Here is a 27,959-nt window from a genome sequence, read left to right as displayed (position 1 = left end):
GGGACTATATCCTGTCCCTGGCTCCTTGGGGACTACATCCTGTCCCTGGCTCCTTGGGGACTATATCCCGTCCCTGGTTCCTTGGGGACTATATCCCGTCCCTGGTTCCTCGGGGAATATGTCCCGTCCCTGGCTCCTCGGGGACTATACCCCGTCCCTGGCTCCTTGGGGACTATACCCCGTCCCTGGCTCCTTGGGGACTATACCCCGTCCCTGGCTCCTTGGGGACTATACCCCGTCCCTGGCTCCTTGGGGACTATATCCTGTCCCTGGCTCCATGGGGACTCTATCCTGTCCCTGGCTCCTTGGGGACTATATCCTGTCCCTGGCTCCTTGGGGACTGTATCCTGTCCCTGGCTCCTTGGGGACTGTATCCTGTCCCTGGCTCCATGGGGTTGATATCTGGTCCCTGGTGAGCAGAGCTCTCTCTGCTTCCTGGTGCCACGTCCTGAGCTGCTCTCCTCCTCCAGGCCCTTCCGCCATTTTGTTCTGCCTCACTTGGGCCAGAGCCATGGAGTCGGCCACCCTGGACTGAGCCTCTGCAACCAGGAGCCAAAATCAACATTTCCTCCGCTACGTTGGTCTTCTGGAAAAGCTGAGTAAAGCACCGTCTTTGTTCCCCATCTCTCTTGTGCCCCAGGACTTGCCATTTTCTGAAATGTGAGGCAGTGCCCTATGCACACCACCTGGGGGCATGAGCAGAAAGAGCAGGTGGCATCCGTCTCCTGATCCACAGTGTGGAGCCCAAACAGCTTCTAGAGGATCAGGGAGAACGTGTATTTCACAGGTAACTGGGCCACGCTCGGTAGCACAGGGATGTCTCTGGTCCTAAGGAGAAAATCCCAGGGACTCAAGGAGTCGCCTGAAGCAACGTCGCTAGTGTCGCGTGGTGAGCTTCAGCAGACACACTGGGCTCGTGAAGAGACTCAAAGAGAGGTGTTTCTCCAAATCACGTTGAAGGAGGGCAAGTGCGTTTGGGCTCACAGTGTCAGAAGTTTCGTCCCGTTGATCCTTGGCCCAGTCACTGTGCGCTTGCAGTGAGGCAGAACGTCATGGTGGAAGGGCATGTTGGAGCGAAGCTTTCAGCTCATTGTGGCTTGGAAGGAGGAAGAGGAGGAGGAGGAGCAAGAGGAGCAGGAGGAGCAGGAGGAGGAGGAGCAGGAGGAGGAGGAGCAGCAGGAGGAGCAGGAGGAGGAGGAGCAGCAGGAGGAGGAGGAGGAAGAGGAGGAGGAGGAGGAGGAGGAGGAGAAGCCACCAGAGATGAGAATACCCTTCCAGGCACACCCCCAGGGACCCAGCCTCCGAGTCCCCAGCACCTCCCAGTAGTCCATGCACCTATGAATCCCTCAGTGGATTAATCCCCTGATGAGATCAGAGTCCTGGGGATCCAATCGCTTCCCCAAAGTCCCAGCTCTGGACACGATGTCACTGGGCACCAAACCTTCAAGGGACATTTCAGACCCAACGTTTGACCGTGTGGATTTACAATTCTGAGCCCGGGGTGGGCCAGCAGGGAGAGGGTGTGCCCTGTCCGTGTCCACCGTCTCCGTGGCCGTCCATCCTCTGGTCGTCCGCAGCCTGCCTGTCCCGGGTGCCTGTCCCGGTATTTGCTGTTTTCCCGTTGACATCAGGCATGACGGATTCTCTGCCGGCTGGAATCTGAACACCCTACAGACCGCTTTAGATTGGAGCCGTGTCGTCTCCCAGGGAATCAAAACATGAACTTGGCGGTATCCAGAAGACTGACGCTGTGGACATACATTTATGCTCCACTGTATACCCTATGCAGTCCCTTCATTTCATCTGGTGTGCCCCTCGGGAACAAAACCGGAATTCCTCTGAGCTTGATCCACGATGGACCTATCCTAAGTCTTTCCAGTCACTAAGATGCCACTGAACTTTTCTATCCTGGATAAATATCGTTAGGATTAATCTTTTTTAAATTGTTTTTGACAAGTTCAGAGTTTCGGGGAAAAGGACCAAGTTCCAGAGAGCGATGCAGGTAGCACCCATCTGGCAGGCGGACGGGACTCCGTTCCTCTGCACCGTACGTGTAAGAGGGGTCAGGAGGGTCAGCCTTACGTTATATATATTTTACCACCATATAAAAAAGGAATTTTATATGCAGAAGTTCTTTTGATTCTTTTATTTCCCAGTAACTTGCATTGCGCTCTCCCTGGCTATAAAACGAACCCCCTGTAAATTAGCGGGGCCCTGGGGTCGTAATAAAATGTTACTTAAGAATAATGTGAACCACCTTTTTCCTGGGGGATTGGCCTGAGTAGGAATCCGGGCTGCAGGGTTGGAGCCGGGCGATCTTCACACGGACAGCTCTCTTTTCCTGTCATGACCGGCTCCGGGGATTCTGCTCATTTTAAGAGAAGTCCCCTGGTCGGAACGCCATGCATGCCCCGGTCCTCAGCGGACATCTGCCTTCCTGTCTCTCGGCTGGAGTTGCTGGGATATGGTTGTCCAGGGACAGATGGACGTGGGCGGTGGACCCTGAGGTCCAAGGGATGAGCTAACCCCCGGGCTTTCTGTTCCCAGGAGCCGCTGGCCGGCAGCCCTGCCTGGCCTCCGTGGACAGCCCATGTCCCCTTCCTCACCAACCGCCTGCTGCCTGCAGGAGAGACGCAGCCTGAAATCATGTCCCAGAGGAACCCAGTGACCCTGAAGGGGACTCTGTGACCCCGACACAGACCGGATCCCAGGGCCCAGGGAGACCAGGGTCATTCCTCCATCATAGAACCTGCAGGAACAGGGGCCAGTGAGAGCCAGCCAGCCCGGGCCAGGGAGACCCAGAGTGGCCATGGCCGTGGGGGCTGGACAGTCTGAGGTCGCCCTGCTGTCCATCAAAAGTCAGGAGGTGGACCTGGGCGGGACTCTCTGGAAACTTCCCTGGGACCCCATAAAACTGGATGCAGGAGAGGCCTGCTGTCCCCTCCTCTCTGAGAGGCCCCCTCTGTCCCTTGAGAGTGTCCCCTTCCCTTCCATCCCTTCAGTCAGCTCCTGCCCGTCACTCTGAGTGACAGGTCTGGAATATTGCTGACTAGGTTGCAGAATCAGGGCTGGGGGGGGCCCTCAGACTGCCCCGGCCTCCAGGAAGCTCCCCGCCCTGCAGCAGTTTCTCGAGGTGCTGAAAGGCGCCCTCGGGTCGGGTAGCGGGAGGTCCCGGGCCTGCGGAGCTGGGGCGGATGCCATCTTGCCACTCCCCTTGGAGCCCAGCTGCAGTCTCTCCACTGGAAAGGCTTTGGGCCTGAAGAAAGTCTATAAAGTCCGCCTCGTAAATCCCACCTATGGAGCTGGGGCCCGCTAACGAGTTTCACCTGGACGGGGCACACGACCCCCCAGCCACAGAACCGCACTCGGGCAGTGAAATTAAAACTCGCTCCGATATTCGGTTAACCCGTCCGTCACCGAGCTCTGAGCCTCCGCGGTGTGCGTTTTCCAGGGAGAAACACTGATTCTTTACCAGGGCTTTTCGCTTGCATTGTGGGAAAGCCCCAGATGGCGCTCTTGGACCAGGAGACGGTGACGGCGCCTTGGGCTTGGCCCCTGGAGGTCCGTCCTGTGGACAGCAGGTTTCAACTCCGGGTCCCCATCAGCGCCGGGAGCTGACCCCGCCCAAGCCCCTGAAGCTCACCCAGCATCCGGGACCTGCCTCTGGGGAAGGTGCTCAGCTCGAGGTGGACAAGAAAGAGCGTCGTTGGGATCGGCCAACCCGGCATGCAGGCTGCGTCCCCTTCCTGGGCTCTGCAAAGCCAAACCTGCCAGGGTCTCAGGTCAGAGGGACTTTGGAGAAACCGAGTCAGCACAGACGTCGTGCTGAGAGGGGAGAGACTGAAGTGCGCGGTGGGACCTGAGGTCCAGGGCAGGATTCTGTCCACGGCCCCGGTGCTGACCCCACGGGCTTTCTGTTCCCAGGAGCCGCTGGCCGGCAGCCCTGCCTGGCCTCCGTGGACAGCCCACATCCCCTTCCTCAGCCAACCGCCTGCTGCCTGCAGGAGAGACGCAGCCTGAAATCATGTCCCAGAGGAACCCAGTGACCCTGAAGGGGACTCTGTGACCCCGACACAGACCAGGTCCCAGGGCCCAGGGAGACCAGGGTCATTCCTCCACCATAGAACCTGCAGGAACAGGGGCCAGTGAGAGCCAGCCAGCCTGGGCCAGGGAGACCCAGAGTGGCCATGGCCGTGGGGACTGGACAGTCTGAGGTCGCCCTGCTGTCCGTCAAGAGTCAGGAAGTGGACCTGGGTGGGACTCTCTGGAAACTTCCCTGGGACCCCATAAAACTGGATGCATGAGAGGTCTGCTGTCTCCTCTTCTCTGAGAGGCCCCCTCTGTCCCTTGAGAGTGTTCCCTTCCCCCTTTGCTGTCCCTTCAATCAACTCCTGTCTGTCACTCTGGAGTGACATGTCTGGAATAGCAAGATTCGGGGTTTGAAAGGGGGGTCTTCACGCTGCTCAGTTTCCTAGAAGGCCCCGCAATGTGAACACCCCCTTTGCCCCAATTCTTGCGATCAGTTCGGAAAGATTCAGAGACGTCACTCAGAGTAAAGGGTCCCCGTCTTGGAGGCCTTGTCTAGGAAGACGTTCCCTTTGGCTTCCATTGTGCTTCCCGAGGCCCAGACAGGGCTGGTCCTCAGGGAGGCTGGGGTGTCTGTCGGAGGTTCTTTCAGGGGGCGGCAGGCCGGGTGGCGGCTCCCTGCTCATTCCAGCAGCTGAGCAGGGACAGATCTGCCCGCGGCCTGCGCCTGGGTTTCTGCTCTGCAGAGTCTACAGGACGTCAGGGAGGGGGCGTGGCTTCCCTGCACGCAGCCAGGGGGCGTGGCTTCTCTGCACAGTCGGGGGGCGTGGCTTCCCTGCACGCAGTCAGGGAAGGGCGTGTCTTCCCTGCACCCAGTCAGGGGGCGTGGCTTCTCTGCACAGTCAGGGGGAGGGCGTGGCTTCCCTGCGGGCAGGGCACTTCCGCTGCTGCAGACAAGGGAGATCAGTCCAGAAGATAAGGAGGGTGAGGGCCTCCACTTGGGTTAAAAATTAAAGTGAACTGGTTTTTCAACTACCAGGAAAAAAAGATCTAACTGAATTTCTGCACCAGTTTCAGACACCCCACTGGGGCTAGCGGGTGGGAGACATTATCCCCTGGGACGCGGCCCTGGCAGCCTTTTTGGGCTCAATTTTCAGCACCCTGGGGTTTTAATAAACACAACAGCCCCTTGGGCTCTGGCTGAAGTTCGGGGCCAGGAAAGGACAGTGGCCAAGGTTTTTCTCTCCTGGGTTTGGATGGATGCCAAGTGGAGTTGGTCCCTCTGCAGAAAACATCACGTGAGGCCGCAGGGGCTGCAGACGCACCTGCCATCAGAGCTGCCATCTCCAGCCCTCTGATTGAGATTTTGCTGCCTCCTCTTTGAGGCAAGCCTGTCTGGTTGATCCACCGCTCAGGGCAACCCCAGGGAACGGGGTGCGGCTGGAGTTCAGTGGAGGAGCCCGTGCTTAGCCGGCTTGGGTCCTGGGTTCCAGTCCCAGGGGAAAAAAAAAAAAAGTGACCGGGTAAGACAAGGAAGAACTAAAACCTAGGCAGAAACAAAAAAAAAAAAAAAAAAAAAAAAAAAAAAAGAAGAAGAAGGAAGGAAAAAAGAGAGTGAAACTTTCATCCGAAAACCTCGTGCAAAAACAGCTGGTCAAACCTTCTCGCCCCAAGCCCGCCCTCCCCGAAACGGGTCACTCCCAAATCTCTGGGAAATTTGCAAATTTTCATGCTCAATCTCAAAGTTACTCGGAAATTCACCCACTTAGGAAAATTGCTGTGGGCATCTTTAATTAGCCCGCGAAGGCGCCTGTATTTAGGAGAGACTGAGCCGAGGGAGATTTGAAACCTGGAAGCCAGCGTACTTTCCCGCGGTCATGGCTGGATGGGATAATTCTTCCCCCTCTGTAAACGCAATTCTTAGTTGTCAATCAAAGACGGGGATTTTTTGCAAAGCTGCGGGTAGCTACTGCCACCCAGTGGCCAGAGGCGAAAAAGAACTTTCCACGTCCACCCTTCTCTGCAAACTGTCATCTGCAGGCACCTCGTACAGTCCCAAACCCAGGTCGCAGGCGATGCAAGGAGATTCTGCAAATGCCAGCGTTTCCGAACATCTGTTTTCTGTCCTCAATCTCTGCAGAGGTTGTGGACCCGGAATCTGGAGCTTCTTCTGCCTCCCCGGGGAAGCCCGGGTGGTGTTCCCCACACCCACGATCAAGAGGGTTGGGATTGGAAAGGAAATTCCCCCCATGGTGCATGTTGGAGAAGAGTCTCTACCTCAAACCCACGCAGAAGGGGAGCCACGTCTCTGGGCTTCAGAACGAAACACGTTGCGTCCTCCTTGGAAATACTGACCCTTGAATACTGGCATGTGGAACCTGTCTCCGTGTGTTTTCTGTGACGGTCACCAAGAGAACTGAGGGCGGGTGCTTTATGGAGAAAAGAGGCAAGGCAGGGAGCCAGACAGGCTCAGCAGCCGGGATGGCTGTTTTCTAACAGCCTGGGTCCCTGGGAGCTGACCCGGATCCAGCGAGAGGCACGTCGATGCCTGCGGAGCCACGGACCCCGCGACGACCTTATCACGGTTCCTGACGGATCTCCTCAGAGGCCCCAGCGTCAGCACGCACACGGCTGAGCTCCCAGCTCAGGAACTTGGATGGGAGACGATAGCTAACCCTCAGCCCTGGCCCGTTCCATGTTGAGCAATTTGCAGGGCTGGCTACAGGTCGGACCAAGAAGGACGTGAGGATCAAGACTCACCTGCACAGGTGCAGAGCTTCCCCGCACAGGTGCACCAGCATTTGTCTCCACACCCACCTGGAACGGGTGCTCCAAACTCCATTGAAGGAACACCCTGCTTTGCAGTCAGAGTTTTAGAGGAGGTCTCCTGGGACCCTTCCTAACCTCCCTGCCTCCCTCCCGGGTCTCTGCATCCTGGGCGGGTGTGCGATCAGAGCTGCGCTGCCCGGGAAGATGCAGAGGGATTACAGGATGTATAAGTATGTATAGGCATGCAATGTGATCACAGAATATGCAATGCGATCACAGAATATGCAATGCAATCATGGAATATGCAATGCGATCACAGAATATGCAATGCAATCATGGAATATGCAATGCGATCACAGAATATGCAATGCAATCATGGAATATGCAATGCGATCACAGAATATGCAATGCAATCATGGAATATGCAATGTGATCACAGAATATGCAATGCGATCACAGAATATGCAATGCGATCACAGAATATGCAATGTGATCACAGAATATGCCACGCGATCATAGACTATGCAACGCGATCACAGAATATGCAAAGTGATCACAGAATATGCAACATGATCAGAGTATATGCAACATGATCATAGACTATGCAATGTGATCATAGAATATGCCACACGATCACAGAATATGCAATGTGATCACAGAATATGCCACACGATCACAGAATATGCCACGCCATCACAGAATATGCAATGTGATCACAGAATATGCAATGTGATCATAGAATATGCCACACGATCACAGAATATGCAATGTGATCATAGAATATGCAATGTGATCACAGAATATGCAATGTGATCACAGAATATGCCACACGATCACAGAATATGCAATGTGATCATAGAATATGCAATGTGATCACAGAATATGCAATGTGATCATAGAATATGCCACACGATCACAGAATATGCAATGTGATCACAGAATATGCAATGCAATCATGGAATATGCCACGTGATCACAGAATATGCCACGCGATCACAGAATATGCAATGTGATCATAGAATATGCAACATGATCATAGTATATGCAATGTGATCACAGAATATGCAATGCGATCACAGAATATGCAATGCGATCACAGAATATGCAATGTGATCGCAGAATATACAACGCGATCACAGAATATGCAATGTGATCACAGAATATGCAACATGATCACAGAATATGCAATGTGATCATAGAATATGCCACACGATCACAGAATATGCAATGTGATCACAGAATACGCAACACGATCACAGAATATGCAACACAATCACAGAATATGCAACATGATCAGAGTACATGCAACATGATCATAGAATATGCAATGTGATCATAGAATATGCAAAATGATCACAGAATATGCAATGTGATCATAGAATATGCCACGCGATCACAGAATATGCAATGTGATCATAGAATATGCAAAGTGATCACAGAATATGCAATGTGATCATAGAATATGCAATATGATCACAGAATATGCAATGTGATCGCAGAATATACAACGCGATCACAGAATATGCAATGTGATCAGAGTATATGCAACATGATCACAGAATATGCCACACGATCACAGAATATGCAATGTGATCACAGAATATGCAATGTGATCATAGAATATGCAATGTGATCACAGAATATGCAATGTGATCATAGACTATGCAATGTGATCATAGAATATGCCACACGATCACAGAATATGCAATGTGATCACAGAATATGCAATGTGATCACAGAATATGCAATGTGATCGCAGAATATACAACGCGATCACAGAATATGCAATGTGATCAGAGTATATGCAACATGATCACAGAATATGCAATGTGATCATAGAATATGCCACACGATCACAGAATATGCAATGTGATCACAGAATACGCAACACGATCACAGAATATGCAACATGATCAGAGTACATGCAACATGATCATAGAATATGCAATGCGATCACAGAATATGCAAAGTGATCACAGAATATGCAACGCAATCATAGAATATATAATGCAATTGTAGAATATGCAATGTATTTATAAAATATATGATGTACTCTTATTATACGCAATACAATTATAAAATGTATAAGGTACTTATAGAATATGCAATGCAATTATGAAATATATAATATGATGACATACCATGTGATTATAAAATTTGTAATGTAGTAAAAGCATAAGTATATAATATATAATGTTCTTATAAAATAGTAATGTAATTATGTAATACATTGTGATTATTATATATAATATATATTATGATTATGCAATACAAAATGTGCTTATAAAATATGTAATTTAAAAATATATGACATAATTATTAGCATACAATGAGATTCTAAAATACATCATGTGATCATGTAATCTACAAAGTGCTTATGAGACATAATATAATCATATATGTAATAAGAAAATACATAAGTATAAAATATAGAATTCCGCAAATAGTGTAACTATATAATATGTAATGTGATTAAATAGCACAATGCATAATGTAAGTATATAAATGACATTGTATAGTATATACTGTGCTTGGAGATTACATAATGTAATTACATGACATATATATGCAAAGTAATTACAAAGTATATAATGTTGTGATACAACATGTAACATAATTATATAATATACAATATAATCACATAATAATGAAGAATGTAATTTTACAATAAAGTATAATATTGCATAATCACATATTACAATGTGCTATATTTAAGAATATATTAAACCAGGCACAGGTGCCTGCCTGTCATCCCAGCGGCTGGGGAGGCTGAGGCAGGAGGATGAGGAGTTCAAAGTCAGCCTCAGCCAAAGCAAGGCCCAAAGCAACTCAGTGAGACCCTGTCTCTCAATAAAATCCAAAATAGGGCTGGGGAGGGGGGCTCAGGGGTCAAGGGCCCCGAGTTCAATCCCCATACCAAAGAAATAAAAAGTTACATATTATATTTTAACAATAAGTGACGGAGTAGGGCAGATTGTATTTGATAATAAACGACGCGACACACATTATAATTCTCAGCAACACATGCAGTCTCACTACGTAATGACATAGAACCGCACATTTCTTGCATATGTGATTATTTTCGAATCACATGCATCGTACAAACAGGAGTAATCTACGTGAATCTGCATGGGGAATGGATTCGGTGGAAATGAACGGGAAAAAAAAAAAACCAAACAACCATATCCAGCCCTCAGCACTTGGGGAGAAATAGAGACCAGCACGCATCCACTCCACCCTGTGCACTCAGGGACGGAAGAAGAGCAGAATGAAAGGTTCCTCGCCCTGTGCACTTGGGGAGAGAGATGATTCCGCTTAAGGTAGCCTCCAGTTCCCTCCACTGACCAGCAAACGGCATGATTCCGCCCTTCTTCCTGGCTGAGTAGTACTCCATTGGGCACATACACATTTTTTTTTTTTTAATCCGTTCCTCTGCCGATGGGCCCCTGGGCGGTTCTGTAGCTTGGCCTCTGCGAACACTGGGTGGAGGCCCATCCTTGGCTTCTCATTCCCGGAACCAGACTCACCAGCAAAACCCTTCTTGACTCTTGACAGAGATCGTGAGACTCAGCTCCTGGCTTTGGGTTCCCCAAACACATTTTCTGCCTCCGGAGGAGGACAAATCCATGAAGGTCTCAAACGGGAAGAGAGTCTCGGTCTAGACTGAGAACATTCAGTTTGCAAATTTTGCTTTTTTATTAGTACTGGGGATGAAACCCAGGGGTGCCTGACCCCTGAGCCACCTCCCCAGCCCTTTGAATATTTTACTTAGAGACAGGGTCTCAGTGAGTTGCTCAGGGTCTTGCTGAGAAGCTGAGGCTGGCCTCCAACTTGCCATCCTCCTGCCTCAGCCTCCCAAGCTGCTGGGATGACAGGCATGAGCTGCGGCTGGGGTCTGCCTGGTTACAGGGCCCTAACCCTGTTAGATAGATAGATAGATAGATAGATAGATAGATAGATAGATAGATAGATAGATAGATAGATAGATAGGCAGATGACAGCTGGATGGATGGATGATAGACAGAGACTGTCCTGCAGGTTTCTCTGCACTGTGGCATCTGGGGCTGAACGTTCTCTGTGCTGGGCTGTGCTGTGCACTGCAGGCTGTGGAGCAGCCTCTCTGGGCTGCACACACCAGGGGCCAGGAGCAGCCCCACCCAGGGTGTGACAGCCACCTACACAGACAGAACTGGTAGATGACAGATAGATAGATAGACAGATGACAGCTGGATGGACAGATGATAGAGACTGATAGATGATAGTTTCCCTGCACTGTGGCCTCTGGGGCTGGAAGTTCTCTGTGCTGGGCTGTCCACCCTCGACCTCCCGCCGCCTGGTCGGCTCACTTGGCAGCATGTCCGGCGTCGCCGACAGGCTGGGGCCCTCTTACCGCAAGATGGCCTTCCTGAGGACGCACTGGCCCCGCCCTGCCCACACTGGCCTCCCTCTGCAGAGTGGCCCGTCCCCACCCAGCCTCCCGGGAGGCCTGGGCAGACCCCTGTGTCACGTCCCAGCCGCAAAGACGCACGATCGATCTGCACATCAGGAATCAGGGTCCTGCGTTTCCACTCAGTTCTGCCCGGGCTCCACGCGGTCACTGCGGACAGGAGCCCACCCTGCCCTGGCCCGTCCGCCTCCCGTGCTACAGGTCCGGCTCTCGGGCCCCAGGACCAGTCCTTCGGTCAGTGACGACGGCCGTCCCTGGTGCCCAGGACGTGGCCCTGTGGTCACTCCTTAAACCCACAGGCCCTTCACCATGTTGGCCGGTCTCTAGTCGCAGAAGAAAAGTCTCGGTAAAATCAAAAGCGCTGAAAATCAAGGTGGATGCTTAAAAACGGAAAGAAACCAGGAAACTTCACGTTTTGATGTGTTTTTTAGAAGGCACGGGCCGGGCACCTGCCTGTCATCCCCGCGGCTCAGGAGGCTGAGGCAGGAGGATGGCAAGTCGGAGGCCAGCCTCGGCCATTTAGTGAGGCTATGTCTCTAAATAGAAAATCAAAAGGGCTGGGGAGGTGGCTCAGTGGGTTCCATCCCTGGTACCGAAAGAAAAAGAAAAAGGTAGAGAAAGAAAAAAAGAAAGAGCCCAATCGGCCGGATCCCTAAGGAGCCTCCGCTAAGATCCGGGGACGACAGATTCCGGCCAATTTCCTGACGCTAGAAATGCAAGATGGGAGAGAAACAGGGAGACGGGTTGAAGAGTCCGAGGAGGAGAACTGCAGTCAGAGAAAAGGTCCTAGAATAATGATTCCATATTTTTTTTTTATCATCGGAAGCTCTTTATGATGCATGGAAATTATTATTTAAAATTTTTTAAATTTGTTCTAACTTGATTTTTGTGTATGTTGTTTATTATCATCTTATTTCTTTTCATCGATCATGTGTTTATTTATTTTGAGTCCTGGGGGCCACATCCCCTGTCTCTTTTATTTATTTTTTAAAATTTTGAGACAGGGTCTCCTTGAGTTCCTTAGGGCCTCGGTACATGGTTGAGGCTGGCCTCCCAACTTGAGATCCTCCTGCCTTGGCCTCCCGGGGAGACTGGAAGTGGAACCAGCTTCTGTTGTTTTGCATTAGGGACGCGGGGCCTGCTCCAGGCTGTAGGGGGCTCTTGGATGTGGAGGGTTTGCCTCTGGATTTCAGGCCTCAAGACGCAAGGCCAAGGAGGGGATGGGATTCTGCCCGGGCCCTGCAGGACCTTCTGAGCCAAAGCTCACAGGTGACCCCCCGCCGGGAACCGCGCTCACTGGAATGTGAGATTCGAACTCGCTGCTTCTGAATTGGGATGGCCTGTCACCTGGCTCAGCTGACCAGGGCCAAGATTGGCCGGGTCAGAGTGTTCACGGAGGACACACGGGTGAGGCCTCGGGAAATCATCCTTAGATTCCGCGACTTCCCTGGAGGTTGGGAAACTACCCAGATCATCAGGATGGACCCGGAAAAAGAGGCCTGCGGAGGGCATAGGTTGAAGGCCGGGAAGAACAGCCGCCTGTCAATCAGGCGGACGTCAGGGTCTCCCCAGATCTGGGGAGGCCGGCCTCCCAGGGAGGCTCAGGGGACCGAATGAGCGAAGAGCCCGGGGCCACCAGCGGAGGAAATCGGCGTCTGAGCCCATCCAGAGCCAGGCCCGGCCCTGCCCCGGAGCCCTGCAAACCCGGATCTGCTCCTGGTCCCGGGCTGCACCCCTAATCCTCCCTCCCAGGGGCTCCGGCGCCAAGGACCCCGCCTGTGCACACGGCGCGCAGAGGAGCCGCCTAGGTCTGCGGCTGGAACGAGGCTGGCAAATCCCCCCGTTTCCCGGCCGCAGGTGGAGACCACCCAGACGGGGAGCCGCGGGCAGGGAGCCCAGAACATTCCTGAGCGAACCTTTTAAAGTAGCTCCGGACGTCAGCAGCCCGGCGGGCGCAGGGAGCGGCCCCGCGGAACCCGGGGCGCGAACACGGAGGAAATCGCCGCCTGGCTTGTTAAGAGGGAGCCGGGATTTGCAGGAGGCTGGGAGGCCCGTCCTGAGTGGCAGGGCCCGCCTGGAACCCGGTCTCCCTCCCTCTCTCCCTCTCTCTCTTTTCTTTCTGTCTCTCTTTCTCTCTTTAATTTTTTTTTCCGTTGGAAAACTGCACAAAGTGACTTTGTCTTAACCCTTTGCGACTCGTCCACCGGGCGATCTGGGAAGCTCTGAAATGCACCTCGCTCTTGGGCAGACCAGGCTCTGACCTCTGAGCACCTGCTGCTGGGATCTCTTTATGATGATCAGCATTTTAACTGAAGGACGTGGAAACCAACGTGGGGAAAAGTGCAAGCGAGACAGAGTCCGCAAGAAAGAGAGGGACCTGGCTAGGCCTGGCCCCCGGGTCTGCGAGGCCAGACCTGCAAGGGCTGCTAGGACTCAGGCAGACCCCTCTCCTCTGCAGAGACCCTGTGTCCACACCAGGTCCCCTACACAGGTTCTGGGTCAAGATGTGGACAGGACCAGCCTCTTCCCATGGAGTCCAGCGGCCTCCACGGGCTCCAGGAGGCTCCTTCCCGCCTCTCCAGCTCCTGGGCTCCAGGCGGCCCTGGGCTGGTGGCCCCAACCCTCCAGCCTCTGCCTCCGTCTCCACGTGGCTCCTCCTCTGTGTCTGTGTCTCCTCTTCTGTCTCTTGTGAGGACACGGCCATGGCCTCAGGGCCACCTGACCAGGAGGGGCTCCTCTCAGGGTCCTGCACTCGCTGCCTCTGCAGAGACCCCGTGTCCACACCAGGTCCCCTGCACAGGTTCTGGTCGCTGGGCCACAAACACAACCTTTGAAAGAGGTTCAAAGGCATTCGCTCAGCTCTGCAGCCCCTCCTCCTAAGGATGACCACCATCTGCACTCGAAGGCATCAGGACCCCCACCTCGTCTTTGTGGGAGGGAAGAATCCCCCACATCTTTGATAGGAAGTTATAAATTTAAATGCATCGATGCCTAAGTAGCAATATAAATGCATTTTCGAATTAAGCCAGATACATTTCAAATAAACAAAAACCGAATGTGAATTCAAATATGGGAAAACGCCCACCGAGCGTAGACCCTCCTCTAACGCTGCGCGCAGGTCTGCAGACACAGGCGTTCACACGTGCACACGCGGAAACGGGTGCACAGCCGTGAAGACACCGTGGAGAGAGAAACACGAAACGAAAGAAAAAGTCGCCCCGGGGCTGCTGAGGTCGTTTTAATACACCCGAACAGGTTCAGAGAGGTCAGGGCGCGACCCGAGGCCACACAGCACCGCCAGCTGCAGCTTCCTCCTGGCTGGCTGCTCCGCCCGGGCTGGACCCCGCGTTCCACGGGTTCTGGGCGTCACCTGCCAGTCACGTCTGACGCTGATCGGCAGCGATAAGGCCTCCGGGAACCGGGAGCGGCCCGGGCGGGTGATTCAGAGCCGCCGGCGGGGCGAAGGGCAGATAGCCATCGGTGACTCACCGCGCCCCGGGGCCCAGCGACGTGCCCGGAGGCCCGGGAAGGACGCCCAGGCGCGGGGCGACTCCCACCTCGGTCCTGAGGACCCGGCACCGGGGCTCCCATTGCAGCCGCGCCGTGTGCACGGGTCCCGGGACCCCGCGGGGCGCGCGTCCGCATGCTCGGTTGCGCACGCGCCCAGCTCGGAAGGAAAGGGAGGTGATTGACAGCGGGCGCTGCAGCGGACGGCCCGCCCACGCGGGGCGGAGCGAGGCGCCAGGAACCCGGTGCAGGAGGGACGCTCAGGGGTCCCTGCGGTCACCCCCGGAGCTGCCCAGCCAGGCCTGGCCTTGGGGACAGACCGGCGAGAAGCCTCCCGGGGCTGCCCCCAACCCGCGGCCTCCGCAGCCCGTGGTTCGCTCACCCACTGATTGCAAATTGCAAAGGCGAGGCCGGAGAGGAACTGGGCCTGGCACAAGGAAATGAAGGGGCCAGACCTGCCACTCACCCAGATCTGATCAGACACATTGTATCCAAACAGGGAAAGGTCACAAACCTCCCCTAACCGTCTGGGGTTACTCTCCCTGGGAGGCTGAGGCAGGAGGATGGCAAATTGGAGGCCGGCCTCAGCAACTTATCGGGGCCCTAAGCAACTCAGCGAGACCCTGTCTCTAAATACAATGTAAACAGGGGCTGTGGGTGTGGCTCGATGGGGAAGCCCCCTGGGTTCAACCCGGTACCCAAACTCCTGCTCTCCCTGAGAGAAGAAGCCTCCCACCTTGGCTCCCCGCCCGCAGGCTCGCTGCCAGGTGCCCGGGTGAAGCTCGGGGCTCCCAAACCCCAGACCCCGGGGCTCAGAACCGCGGAGACCCTTCAACAGCGGAGCTCAGAGGCCACACAGCCTCTCACGGAGAAGATGCAGCTGGCTCTCAGCTGGATGAGCGAGCATGAAAAATTCCAAACCTGCAGGCTGCAGCCCTGACCCCAGGACCCTGGGACATGCCTGTGTGTGGAGAGGGGTCTTTACAGAGGTGACGGGGGTGTAGTGAGGTCCCCAGGGTGGCCCTGACCCCAGGACCTTGGGACGTGCCTGTGTGTGGAGAGGGGTCTTTACAGAGGTGACTGAGGTGCAGTGAAGTTCCAGGGTGGCCCTGACCCCACAGGACTGGGGTCCTGGTAGAAGAGGAGGTGAGGACACAGACGCACACAGAGGGACGACCCCGTGAGGACCCAGGGAGAAGACGGCATCTGCCAGCCCAGGAGCCAGGCCTGGGGAGGAGCCAGCCCTGCCCACGCCTGGACCTCGGGCCTCCAGCCTCCAGGACGGGGGAGATAGACCTCTGCTGTTGTGACCACCCGGCCGCAGGGCTTCGCTGCGGCAGCCCCAGCAGACTGATGGGCATTTCGTCAGGAACGTGGACTCCGGGAAGCTCGGGAGGGCAGCGAGTTGGATGAGCAGCGTGAGCTGAGCTCGGCCAGCGCAGGCCGGCTGTGGACTCAAGAGCTTTACGATGCCGACCGGTCGCAGCTGGAGGCGAAGCCCTGGGTGCTGAGGGGGTCCCCGCGTCCCCGAGGGATTGAGCCACAGAGCTGGGGAACCGGTAGAGAGGGGCTCAGCGATTCCCAGGGGGGTCAGCTCCAGAGGTCAGCGAAGGTCAGCGTCCGGAGACTCCCCCTTCCGGTTTGTTTCCACAGCCTCCTCAAAGGCCAGGCCGCCCTGTGCTGGAGGCCCTGCTTCCCAAGCTCCACCTCTGTGGCCGTAGAACAGGCGGCCTCCCGGCCGAAGCTGCCTTCCTGAGCCGCCGGGACGGTCTATGCAACTGGCGGCAGAGAAGCCAAGGTCCTGGGGCCAACGGTACCACCAACCTTACGGTCTGGTTCATTTCATGAGGTGGCACGGCCAGTGGGAGGCCGAGGCAGGAGGATCGCAAGTTGGAGGCCGGCCTCAGCAACTTGGCGAGGATCTGAGCAGCTGAGCTCCAGGATACGGGGGGAGGTTTGATTTTGGATTCGGTTCCACCGAGCGCCACACACACACACTCGGCTCCCGAGTCCCAGGCCGCGTAACAAAGGGTCCCAGGAACGACGGGTGGACGGGAAGGTGGGAAGGGAAGGATCTGGGGGCAGACGGGCACCTCCCCTCAGGCGTCAGGAGCGGTGGCCCTCGGGGACCCCAGACTGCGCCCCCGTGGTCCAGGGTGCCCAGCCCCGATGACGTGGGGTCCTGGGACACGGGCGCGGATGGCAACGCGGCCTCTCACAGCATCATGTAGCAGCCGTCGCTCATCACGAAGGCCAAGTCTCCCAGGACCACCACGGCTCCACCCTCGGGGGCCTGGGGAGGCAGCCGGGGGGCCCCCCCAGGGGCCGCCGCCTCCCTGCTCGGCAGACACAAGCGTCCTGTCCTCGCGGGTTCCTCGGGCTCCGTCTTGAGCAGATGCACCACCAGGGTCTCCTCCAGGTGCCTGTCCTGCTCCGCCTTCTTCGGCGGGACCACGTTCTGGGTGTCTCTGATCCACTCCTGCAGAGTGAGACATTGGGACTTGGCTCAGTGCAAACACAGCAGAGGAGGCCCCCGGGCACCTCCACTCTCTCCCACCGGCGTCGTGCACATGGACGAGCTCCCCGGGGGCATCCCTGCAGAGGGTCTCCCAGGCCCCCACATCCGGGCTGTGCAGCCCCCGAAGTGCCTATCGAGAAATAAGGATCTTCTCTAGTTCATCTGTTACTGGCCCTTTTAATCAGCAGACCTCCGTCACAGCACTTAAGAGGGTAGAAGAAATGATTTTTTTTCTCTCTCTCCTGTTTTTGGTTACTTGTTTTAACCTCCTTTATAACCAAGTAATTGATTTCACCTCAAATCATTTGGGTGAATGGGGCCCCATAAAACTAACATATGTCCCAACCCGAGTGACCAGAACCTGTGCAGGGGACCTGGTGTGGACACGGGGTCTCTGCAGAGGCAGTGAGTACAGGACCCTGAGAGGAGCTCCTCCTGGTCAGGTGGCCCTGAGGCCATGACTGTGTCCTCACAAGAGACAGAAGAGGAGGCACAGACACAGAGGAGGAGCCATGTGGAGACGGAGGCAGAGGCTGGAGGGCTGGGGCCACCAGCCCAGGGCCGCCTGGAGCCCAGGAGCTGGAGAGGCAGGAAGGAGCCTCCTGGAGCCTGTGGAGGGGCTCAGCCCTGGACCCTGGCCTCAGCCTCTGCTGCCCAGGGTGGGTGAGGACACATTTTTATAGATTTGAGCCTCAATTTTGGGGCCACAAAATAAAGGGCTGGGCTGTGGGGGTGGCCCTGGTCCCCTTTCTCCGTCTCTCTCTAGCACATCCGCATGTTAAGAATGGCATTTCCTGATCAGATCACAGAGATTAACTGGAAAATCCCACCGGGCCAGGGGCAGGGCCAGCCCTCTGGGGAAAACTTAAAGACAAGCTTTGGTTGGGACCCCGGGACCTTCGCTCCCTTGGACTGAAAGGCGGAAGGAAGACGTTGCTCCATCTAGGTCAGGAGAAGAGCCCGGGCCCTCTAGTGAGGTCCTACGAGCCCTCGTCCACGGTGGCCGTGAGGAGGCCTGAGGGCAGGGCCGGGCACGCCTGTCCGGTGGCCGGAACGCAGCGCAGGTACCTGGAAGTTTCCCTGGTGTTGCTCAAAGAGGCCAGGGAAGGTGCCCTTCGGATCCGGCACCCTGGGCATGAGCAGCTTCTTCACTCTGCGGTAAAAGAGAACCGTTGAGACACACTGGGGTCCTGAGCAGATTTGGGGACATTCCTAGAAGACGGGGCCACGTGCGTGGATTTCGGTGTCCGTGGAAGGACCTGGAACAAATCCATCTAGAGAAATGGGTGCAGGAGGCCTCTCTGTCCTGTCCACCTCTGATGGGCACCTAACTCCCCTCCGCCCGGCCGGCATGTGCGCTCCAGATTGAAGGTCTGCCCTTCCCTCTGCGTCCATCTGGTGGTCGCTATGGAAACCTCATCCCCAGTAACAAAAGGGGACCCACCCCCTTGGACATGTCCAGGCCTTGACATGTCCATCACCAGGGTGCAGATAAGCGTGGATCACGCGAGAAGAGGCGGTGACTGAGGGGTGATGCAGAAGGTGAAGGGAGAGGCCCGCTGAAGGCAGCCTCTCTGGCAAGCTCCATCCCTGTGCCCCCCACCCCCTGGGATGGTCTGCTCCATCTTAACTGCACCAGACGCTGTGCAGGGACTGTTCTTCCGGCAACTGTCCTGAAGCTGCCTGGTTGGGCAGCTTAAGGAAAATTGAAAGGTATTTTTAAACGTATTTTTATGTTTTGCTTGGTTCGTTGTGCTGGGTATCAAATCCGGGGCTTCATTTATGCAGGGCACTGAGTTACATTCCCAGCTGGAAAAGTCAGTATAAGCACCTGTCACCGTGATAGGAGGGTTCAGTTCAGGAGGCTGGTGGGGCAGACATCTATTTATGGTTCATTGTGCTGGGCATCAAATATGGGGCTTCGCCTATGCAGGGCACTAAGCTACATTCCCAGCTGGAAAAGGCAGCATAAGCACCTGTCACCATTGATAGGAGGGTTCAGCTCAGGAGCTGGCGGCGCAGACACATAGTTATGGTTCGTTGTGCTGGGTATCAAATTCGGGGCTTCGTTTATGCAGGGCACTGAGCTACATCCCCAGCTGGAGAAGGCAGCATAAGCACCTGTCAGTTCAGCTCAGGGGGTTGTGTTTGCACACGGCTGGTGGGGCAGACATCTATTCATGGTTCGTTGTGCTGGGTATCAAATCCAGGGCTTCGTTTATGCAGGGCACTGAGCTACATCCCCAGCTGGAGAAGGCAGCGTAAGCACCTGTCACCATGATAGGAGGGTTCAGCTCAGGAGCTGGTGGTGCAGACACATATTCATGGTTCGTTGTGCTGGGTATCAAATCCGGGGCTTCGTTTATGCAGGGCACTGAGCTACATCCCCAGCTGGAAAAGCCAATATAAGCACCTGTCACCATGACAGGAGGGTTCAGCTCAGGAGCTGGTGGTGCAGACACATATTCATGGTTCGTTGTGCTGGGTATCAAATCCGGGGCTTCGTTTATGCAGGGCACTGAGCTACATCCCCAGCTGGAGAAGGCAGCGTAAGCACCTGTCAGCTCAGCTCAGGGGGCTGCGTTTGCACACAGCTTGTGGGGCAGACATATATTCATGGTTCGTTGTGCTGGGTATCAAATCCGGGGCTTCATTTATGCAGGGCACTGAGCTACATCCCCAGCTGGAAAAGCCAATATAAGCACCTGTCACCATGACAGGAGGGTTCAGCTCAGGAGCTGGTGGTGCAGACACATATTCATGGTTCGTTGTGCTGGGTATCAAATCCGGGGCTTCGTTTATGCAGGGCACTGAGCTACATCCCCAGCTGGAGAAGGCAGCGTAAGCACCTGTCAGCTCAGCTCAGGGGGCTGCGTTTGCACATGGCTGGTGGGGCAGACATCTATTTGTGGTTCGTTGTGCTGGGTATCACATCTGAGGCTTCATGCCGGCAGGGTTCTGAGCTACAGCCCCAGCTGGAGAAGGCAGCGTGAGCACCTGTCACCACGTCAGGAGGACACGGCTTAGGGGCTGTGTTTGCACACGGCTGCAGGGGCAGTAGGATGGTCGGCACCAGTGTCCCCAGGTACCATGGCTCCAGAGTCACCAGGAAATGGGAATTTTTCAGCTGCCTCGCCCCGACAATGTCACGGAACCACTGTTGTGGGCGCGGTGAGGTAAATCGCCTGTCGGGAACGTTCCGGATAGCTGCACACCTTCACTGCTGCCGTTGGCGCCTGACCCCGTCCTACGGAGCCATCAGCAGCAGACGGGGCAGGGCCAGGGAAAGGAGTCTCAGAAGAAGGACCCGAGCCGGTGACCCACCCATTCCCGTCTCCTGGACGTTTACTGCAGTGGATGAGCTTACGGGCGGTCCCGGCTGGCCTCTGGAACGGCCTCCCGAAGCCGAGTGCGGGATGTCCAGAGGGCCATTTCTGGACCCCGAGGGCTCTGATCTCATCAGTGGATCCGCCCATGGATCATCCCTGCAGAGCCGCATGCACGGCCGGGAGGTGGGACCTCGCTGGAGGACGCAGGGCACAGGGACCTAGGAAAGGTCCATCTCATCACCCGCTCCCCTGTCCCCCTCTCTGCTTCCCGCCGCCCCAGGTGAGAAGCTCCCCTCCATCTTCCTTCGGCGGCGCACGCTGACCACTGACTGATCCTGGGAACCATGAGCCCAAACTCATCTTCCCGCTGAGTTGCTGGAAACCGCTGTGAGGCCGGCGGGACTCAGTCTGCGTGACGGCCGGGACGTGGGTGTCCTTACCTCTGCAGTTTCCATAGAGACAGGAGGAGGAGGCTCACTGTCAGCAGAGTGACCGCACTGGACACGACAACGAGCTTGGGGGACCATGTGCGCGGAGGACCTCGCGCCTCCTGGCAAGAATCTAAGACAGAACAGAAGGGAGGCTGCCCGTCCCCATGTGCCGAGCTCCACCGCTACCCGCCCCCCTCCACGCCCGCTTCCGTTATGAGCTCGAGGCTCAGCAGAGGCCCTGGGGAAGGTGGAGAGGTGAACCCTGCGGGGAAAGCACGTGAAGGTGGGTCCCCGGTCCCTGCCCGAGATGCCCTCCACCTGGGATCACCTGTGCAGGTAAATCTGCACCACTACGTGCACGTGTGTGAGTTTTGGGTTTATTTCTTAACGCAGCATTGCAAGCACCACTGAGCCACATCCCAGCCCTGTTTCTAATTTTTAATTTAGAGACAGGGTCTTGCTAAGCTACTAAGAGCCTCACCAAATTGCTAAGGCTAGCCTCCAACTTGAGCTCCTCCTTCCTCCGCCTCCCAAGTCACTGGGATTACAGGCATGCACCACCATGGCTGGCTCTATCATCTCTCTCTCTGTCCATGAATCCATTTATTATCTGTCAATCACCTATCAGCAATCTCTATCCACCACCTATCATCTATCAATACGTCACCTCTTCGTCTATTGATCACTTATCCATTTATAACCAGTCAATCATCTATTTATCATGTATAATCATCTGTCATCGATCATCTGTCCATATGTATCTGTCACCTCTTTATCTATCAATGAACTCTCTGTATTTATCATGTATCTAGCTAGTCCTCATCGACATGTCTTTCACCTGTCAATCACCTATCCATTTATTGGCTGTCAATCATCTACCTCTATTTCTATCCAGCATCCACTATTATCTGTCAATTATCTACCCTCTTTCTCTATGCATTCAGCTATCATCCACCTGTCAATCATGGCCCTGTCCATTCAAGACCCATTCATGATGTCTTCATCCATCTCACTGTCAATCTCTAGCATGATCTCTCTATCCTACTCTCCATCTGTGGCCATGATCTCTCCATCCATCCCACTGTCCATCTCTAGCCATGATCTCTCCATCCCACTGTCCATCTCTAGCCATGATCTCTCCATCTCACTGTCAATCTCTAGCATGATCTATCCTACTCTCCATCTCTGGCCATGATCTCTCCATCCCACTGTCCATCTCTAGCATGATCTCTCCATCCATCCCACTCTCCATCTCTGGCTATCTCTCCATCCATCCAACTGTTCATCACCCACCAGCTACATGTCTGTCATCTAATACCATCTATCCATTTATCAACGCTCTACCTATTACTTTATTACCTGTCAATCACCTATCATATTTCTCTGTCATCTGTCTGTATCTACCACCTATTTTTCTAGCAGCCACAGATCTACCCAGTGTTATCTGTCCGTCCCTCTCCACCTGTGACGTCTCTGTCCGTGAACCTATGATCTGTCCCTCTTGTCCAATGTGTCTCTGTGTCTCTCCACCATTGTCTGCACATCACACCTGTGTCCCCCGTCTCTGGTCTCTGCATCTATACTGGTGGCCAGCTCACCTCTGAGCTCTGCTCTCTTCCAGTGGGTCACCTCAGACCAGTCACTTGGGGTGGCTTGAGGACCGTACATGGTCTCTGTGGTTTTCACCCGGGTCCGGAAGGAGTAGCACTTGTGGGTATCCAGCCCTCCAAGGGTCACATTGCACGTCCTCTCTTCCTTGGACTGGGGACAAATCAGACGAGAGTATTTTAAGGCTTGGCCTGGGTCTTTAGTCTTGGATCCATGGGGATTTGCAGAGAAATTTATTTACATCTCTGCATATAATAATAATAATAATCATATTTGCATGAGGGCTTACAATGCCCTTCGGTGGGTCTTAAAAGTTCTGCTGTATGGAGGCCAATTGTCTCTTTGGCTATTCTCCTGTTGTGGGATATGTATAGGGGCTCCCACAAGCGCGCAAGCATATTAGATGATTCCTCAGCAGATGTCTTTGTCTACAAAATCTTCTCCACTTTGAATTTGTTTCTTAGATTTCTAAAACAGGTCATTTGTACATCAGAAGTAAGTTTTTTTTTTTTTTTTTTAAAGAAGTAGTACTATGTCTAGGTACCGTGGTGTACACCGATAATCCTACCAGCTTGGGAGGCAAGAGGATCACAAGTCGGAGGTCAGCCTCTACAACTTAGTAAGGCTTTAAGCAACTCGGCAAGACCCTGTCTGTAAATGCAAAATTAAATAAATAAAAATCTGGGGATGTGGCTCAATGATAAAGCAAACCGGGATTCAATCCCTAGTACCCCAAAATACATAAATAAATAATAAATAACGAGTGTGATTCATCATGATGAACTGTTGACTTTCAGTAACTGCACCAGGGTGTGGGCTGCATCCAGTCAGTTCAAGGGCCTTACAGGAAAGACGGAGGACCCACAGAGAGGGAGGAATCTGGCCTCAGACTGCCCCAGAGAAATCCTGCTGAGCTTACAACTTGATGGCTAACCCCACAACTGCACGAGCCCATCCCTTAAAATAAATCTCCATCCCTCTCTTTCCAGAGAGATGGGTATGAATGCAGGCATAGAATATAGGTCTAGATAGAGAGATGACAGGCATGGTTCATGGATGGAGGGATGGAGGGATAGATAGACGATGGACATATACATGATACATACAGTGGGCGGACAGGAAAGGAGACGGACGAGTGGCAGGATGGACGATGAGTGGGTGGATGGATGGATAGATGGATGGATGGATGGGTGAATGGATGCGTAGATGGATGGGTGGATGGATGGATGGATGGTGGATGGATGGATGGATGGGTGGATGGATGGATGGATGGATGGATGGGTGGATGGATGGATGGATGGATGGATGGGTGGATGGATGGATGGATGGATGGGTGGATGGATGGATGGATGGATGGATGGATGGGTGGATGGATGGGTGGATGGATGGATGGGTGGATGGATGGATGATAGACACATAGGACAGATGATACATCGATAGATGGACGGACAGACAGGAACATGTAGCTACCTACACCATTGGCTGTTCCTGTGCAGAGCCCTGATGGACAGGGAGCACTGGGGAGAGCTCCCTGCAGCTTCCCGGAGGTGCATCCAGCTCACCTGCCACTCGGCGTCGAAGCTGCTCCTGTACTGGACCTCGTAGAGGAGACCTGGGTAGGGCAGGTCAGAACACGTCACCGAGACTCCCTCTGAATGCCACAGGAACTGGACGTCTTTCGGGGACTTGGGTTTCACTAAAGGAGAAGAAAACACAGACCTCTCACCTCCTTCCTCCTGGACGTCAGGGAATCTGAAAAGGCCATGTGTATTTGCTCAGCTTCACTTCCTCCTTCCTGCCCCTGTCCCTTAGGTACAGACCCGAGTTGAGGAATATTTGTCCCTATTACCATTTCTGCAGAATTCTTCACCAGGACTCCAGGACCTGAGGGTCTATCACACAGGGAATCCCAAAAACTCCCTGTGCAAACTTCTCTGCCTCTTTAATGGGTGGAAATGTAGATCTGTTGATGCCCTAATTCCCTGTTCTCAGAATGGGACCTGGTGTGGACACAGGGTCTCTGCAGAGGCAGTGAGTGCAGGACCCTGAGAGGAGCTCCTCCTGGTCAGGTGGCCCTGAGGCCATGGCCATGTCCTCACAAGAGACAGAAGAGGAGGCACAGACACAGAGGAGGAGCCATGTGGAGACGGAGGCAGAGACTGGAGGGCTGGGGCCACCAGCCCAGGGCCGCCTGGAGCCCAGGAGCTGGAGAGACAGGAAGGAGCCTCCCTGAGCCTGTGGAAATCTTCCCATGTCTTATCTCCCCTGCTTTTGGCGGTTGGTGTTGTCTCCCAAATGTGAAGACCTGCAATCTGAGACCCAGGTTCATCACTGGACGTTGTCTCTGGATGCAACCAAGAGACCAGGTGGGTGTCCCGGGCTGCTGCTGGCTTTGCAGTGTCTACAGTGAACACACCTGAACACCAGTAAATACTGACACACAGTAAACACAAAAACTGGAGATGCAAGTGTTGGGTCGGTACTGAGTATAAGTACCCTGCATGCCCATCATTATTGAGCTGTCCCACCAGAAACCACAGACCCATGAGTGACATCCTGCCCTGGTCTCCCTAGGCAATAAGAACTTTTGAGTTACATCATGATCCTAAGAGATCCCAACTGGTCATTGGTTAAAACCACTTGGGCAGCTCACGACTGCTGGGGACAGAGTTTCTACAGTGTTTCCTCAGTCCAGAGGGACAGGCAACCCCTAGTGCACTTCAGAAAACCCAGAGGGAGGGACAGAGACTGCCAGACCAGGTCTCCAGCTCCTTCTCTGAAGTTCCAGCCTTGCTGAGGACATGTGGGTGTTTCAGGATGAAAAAGAGTCCAGCTGGGCATGGTGGTAATCCCAGTCGTCAGGAGGCTGAGGCAGGAGGATCACAAGTTGGAGGCCAGCCTCAACCACGCAGCAAGGTCCTAAGCAACTCAGTGAGAACCTGTCTCTAAGTGAAATATAAAAAGGACGGGGGATGCGGCTCTGTGGCGACTGGACAGTGAGCTCACTTCGTGGGCACTTACAGTAATCACTCATCCACTGGCTCCTGGCAAGAAGGAGACGGCTTCCATTCCTGATGGAGAAGTAGAGAACCTGGTCCTCGGCCTCCAGGATGCACCCAGTCGTGCGGCCTTGCTGGAGAGTGTAGTTGGTGCACGGAGTGGGTGGCGCACCTTGCTCGAATCTGTGCATGAAGGAGAGGAGGCAGAGACTGGAGGCTGGGGCCCAGGAGCTGGAGAGGCAGGAAGGAGCCTCCTGGAGCCCATGGAGGGGCTCAGCCCTGGGTCCCTGGGCTCAGCCTCCTGCCCTCCAGGGCGGGTATTTCTTGGGGTCTAAGCTGCCCGGTTGGGGAACTTGCTAGGACTCCCCGTAAATGAACACAGATGCTCTTTGACCCGTAGAGTAACCAAACCCTTGGTTTGCAGAGGTGCATGTGCCAAATCAGATATCGCCCTGTGGCTTCCTCGCAGTACCGAGAAGACACTTGGTTCCTCTTTCCGAGACGAGCTTTTGCCTCAGTGCTAACAACCAAGCCCTGAATCAGCCAGCGATCGCTCCCCCTTGCAAACATGAAACCCGGCTGAGCAAACTCAAGTGACTTATCTCTGTGACCACCTGAGAAACCCAGAACTGGATTTTTTTTCCTGTGCAGCTCATTTGCCAGATAATTTCACGTTAAAATGTCCCCTCTCCTGTTCCCCACGCCTTTTATCAGCTGCGCGATCAAGCTGCAAAGTCCCCTGTTGACCGAATTCATAGGAAATTCTTGGGAAAACCCCCACTCCCACGTTTTGATTTCCATCTCTGATGATTTCAAGCGAAGCGAATAAGTCTAACCTCCGAGAGAGGCACGGTGCAAAGGTCACGGTCGTGGCGAGCTGGTGTCGGTATTTCAGAAGAGGCGACTCTAGCAGGGTCGCCAGACTGCGAATGTTTCAGGGTGGCTGAGCAACAGCCAAAAAACCTCATCCCAGACGGAGGACAAAGCCCTTTCTGACCAGCCGGCCAACAGTCTAGGTAGTTTCGCGCGTGACTCAGTCATCACTCGGTGATGAAGCCTCAGGAATCGGGTCGTGAGTCGGATGAGGGCTTCCCAGAATCCACACTGAGGCTGCACGCTTTCCATTTTTGTCCTTCCTAAGTGCTGATGTCTCAGAGGAAGACACCCTCTATCTCAGGGACCCCACCACGCACTTCTACTCACGTGTAGAAGAAAGTCAGGTTGGTCCCCGCCAGTCCACTGGCGTTCCACGTAACCTGCACCGTCTCGAAATTGAAACAGACGATGTGAAGCTGAAGTTCTTCTCCTGCGGGGACAGAGAGAGAGTCACAAAGTGTGTTTTGAGACAAGGCCAGAAAGAGTTTGGAGCTGGAAGAGTAAGAACAGGTTCTGGTCCTAAGAACGATACGGTGTGATAGAGACTCAGGTCCAGTTTGCTACATAGACATTCTTGTGGTCCTCTCTGGTCCACAGCTCCTCTTTCTGAGATTTCAGAAACACATGACCAACTGCACTCTAAAAATATTACACGGAACATTCTAGAAGGAAAATTAATTTCTATCCCATACATACGTTTAAATACAGTCCCATCAAGATTTGATTTTCTATATGATTTTTGACTCATTCTCATTAGTTGGACATAACAGCAGAATACATTCATGCAACTTGAACAACTCATACATAAATGGGGTAGGATTTCTGAGTTTTCGAGTTGTACATACGTTCGTGACACTTTTATGTTAATGGATATTTTTGTTAAATTCTTAGAGTGCCTGATCTATGAACCTGAGACTTATCAGTCCGTGTCCAGAGAAGAAAGAATGAGATATAAAAATGATGAAATATATAATATGTAATAAATAATTAAATATATAATAAATAATATAAACCCAAAACTAAACCTAAACCCTCAACTTCACCCTAACCCTAACCCTAACCCTAACCCTAAACCCTAACGCTAAACCTAAACCATAAACCTAAACCCTAACCCTGAACCCTAAATCGTAACCCTAAACCTAAACCCTAACCTAACACTAGCACTAAGCCTAAACCCTGAACACTAGCCCTAACCCGAATCCTAAACCTAAACTTAACCCTAGCTCTAACGCTAAGTCTAAAACATAACCTTAACCCTAACCCTAACCCTAACACTAGCCCAAACATTAACCATAACCCTAACCCTAAACCCTCACCCTAACCCTAACTGTAACCCTAAACCCTCACAATACCCTCAACTTAAACCCTAAAACCTAGCCCTAACCCTAACCCTAAACCCTCACCCTCACCCTAACCCTAACTGTAACCCTAAATCCGAACCCTAAACCC

The 27,959-nt window shown here is 53.7% G+C and overlaps 2 protein-coding genes across 3 annotated transcripts in view; both read right to left on the bottom strand.

Annotated features, from left to right (window-relative positions):
• Positions 1-27,959, bottom strand: part of SLC25A6 (solute carrier family 25 member 6) — a 248,017-nt gene that overhangs the window by 92,291 nt on the left and 127,767 nt on the right. The window lies entirely within an intron of this gene.
• CRLF2 (cytokine receptor like factor 2) overlaps positions 16,965-27,959 on the bottom strand; it is a gene marked incomplete at its 3' end in the record, with an annotated part of 19,963 nt that continues 8,968 nt past the window's right edge. The window contains exons 2-8 of the mRNA XM_079124997.1: positions 26,838-26,940; positions 25,657-25,817; positions 24,198-24,331; positions 22,626-22,788; positions 21,037-21,157; positions 18,336-18,420; positions 16,965-17,228 (exon numbers count right to left, since the gene is read on the bottom strand). Of these exons, the coding sequence (XP_078981123.1) occupies positions 16,965-17,228; positions 18,336-18,420; positions 21,037-21,157; positions 22,626-22,788; positions 24,198-24,331; positions 25,657-25,817; positions 26,838-26,940 (1,031 nt within the window). The remainder of the gene's footprint in view (positions 17,229-18,335; positions 18,421-21,036; positions 21,158-22,625; positions 22,789-24,197; positions 24,332-25,656; positions 25,818-26,837; positions 26,941-27,959) is intronic.

Source organism: Sciurus vulgaris (assembly GCF_902686455.1).
Source record: "Sciurus vulgaris genome assembly, chromosome: X".
NCBI classification, from domain to species: domain Eukaryota; kingdom Metazoa; phylum Chordata; class Mammalia; order Rodentia; family Sciuridae; genus Sciurus; species Sciurus vulgaris.
The sequence above is the reverse complement of the archived record's forward strand: the minus strand, read 5'-3'. Positions and strand labels throughout refer to the sequence as shown.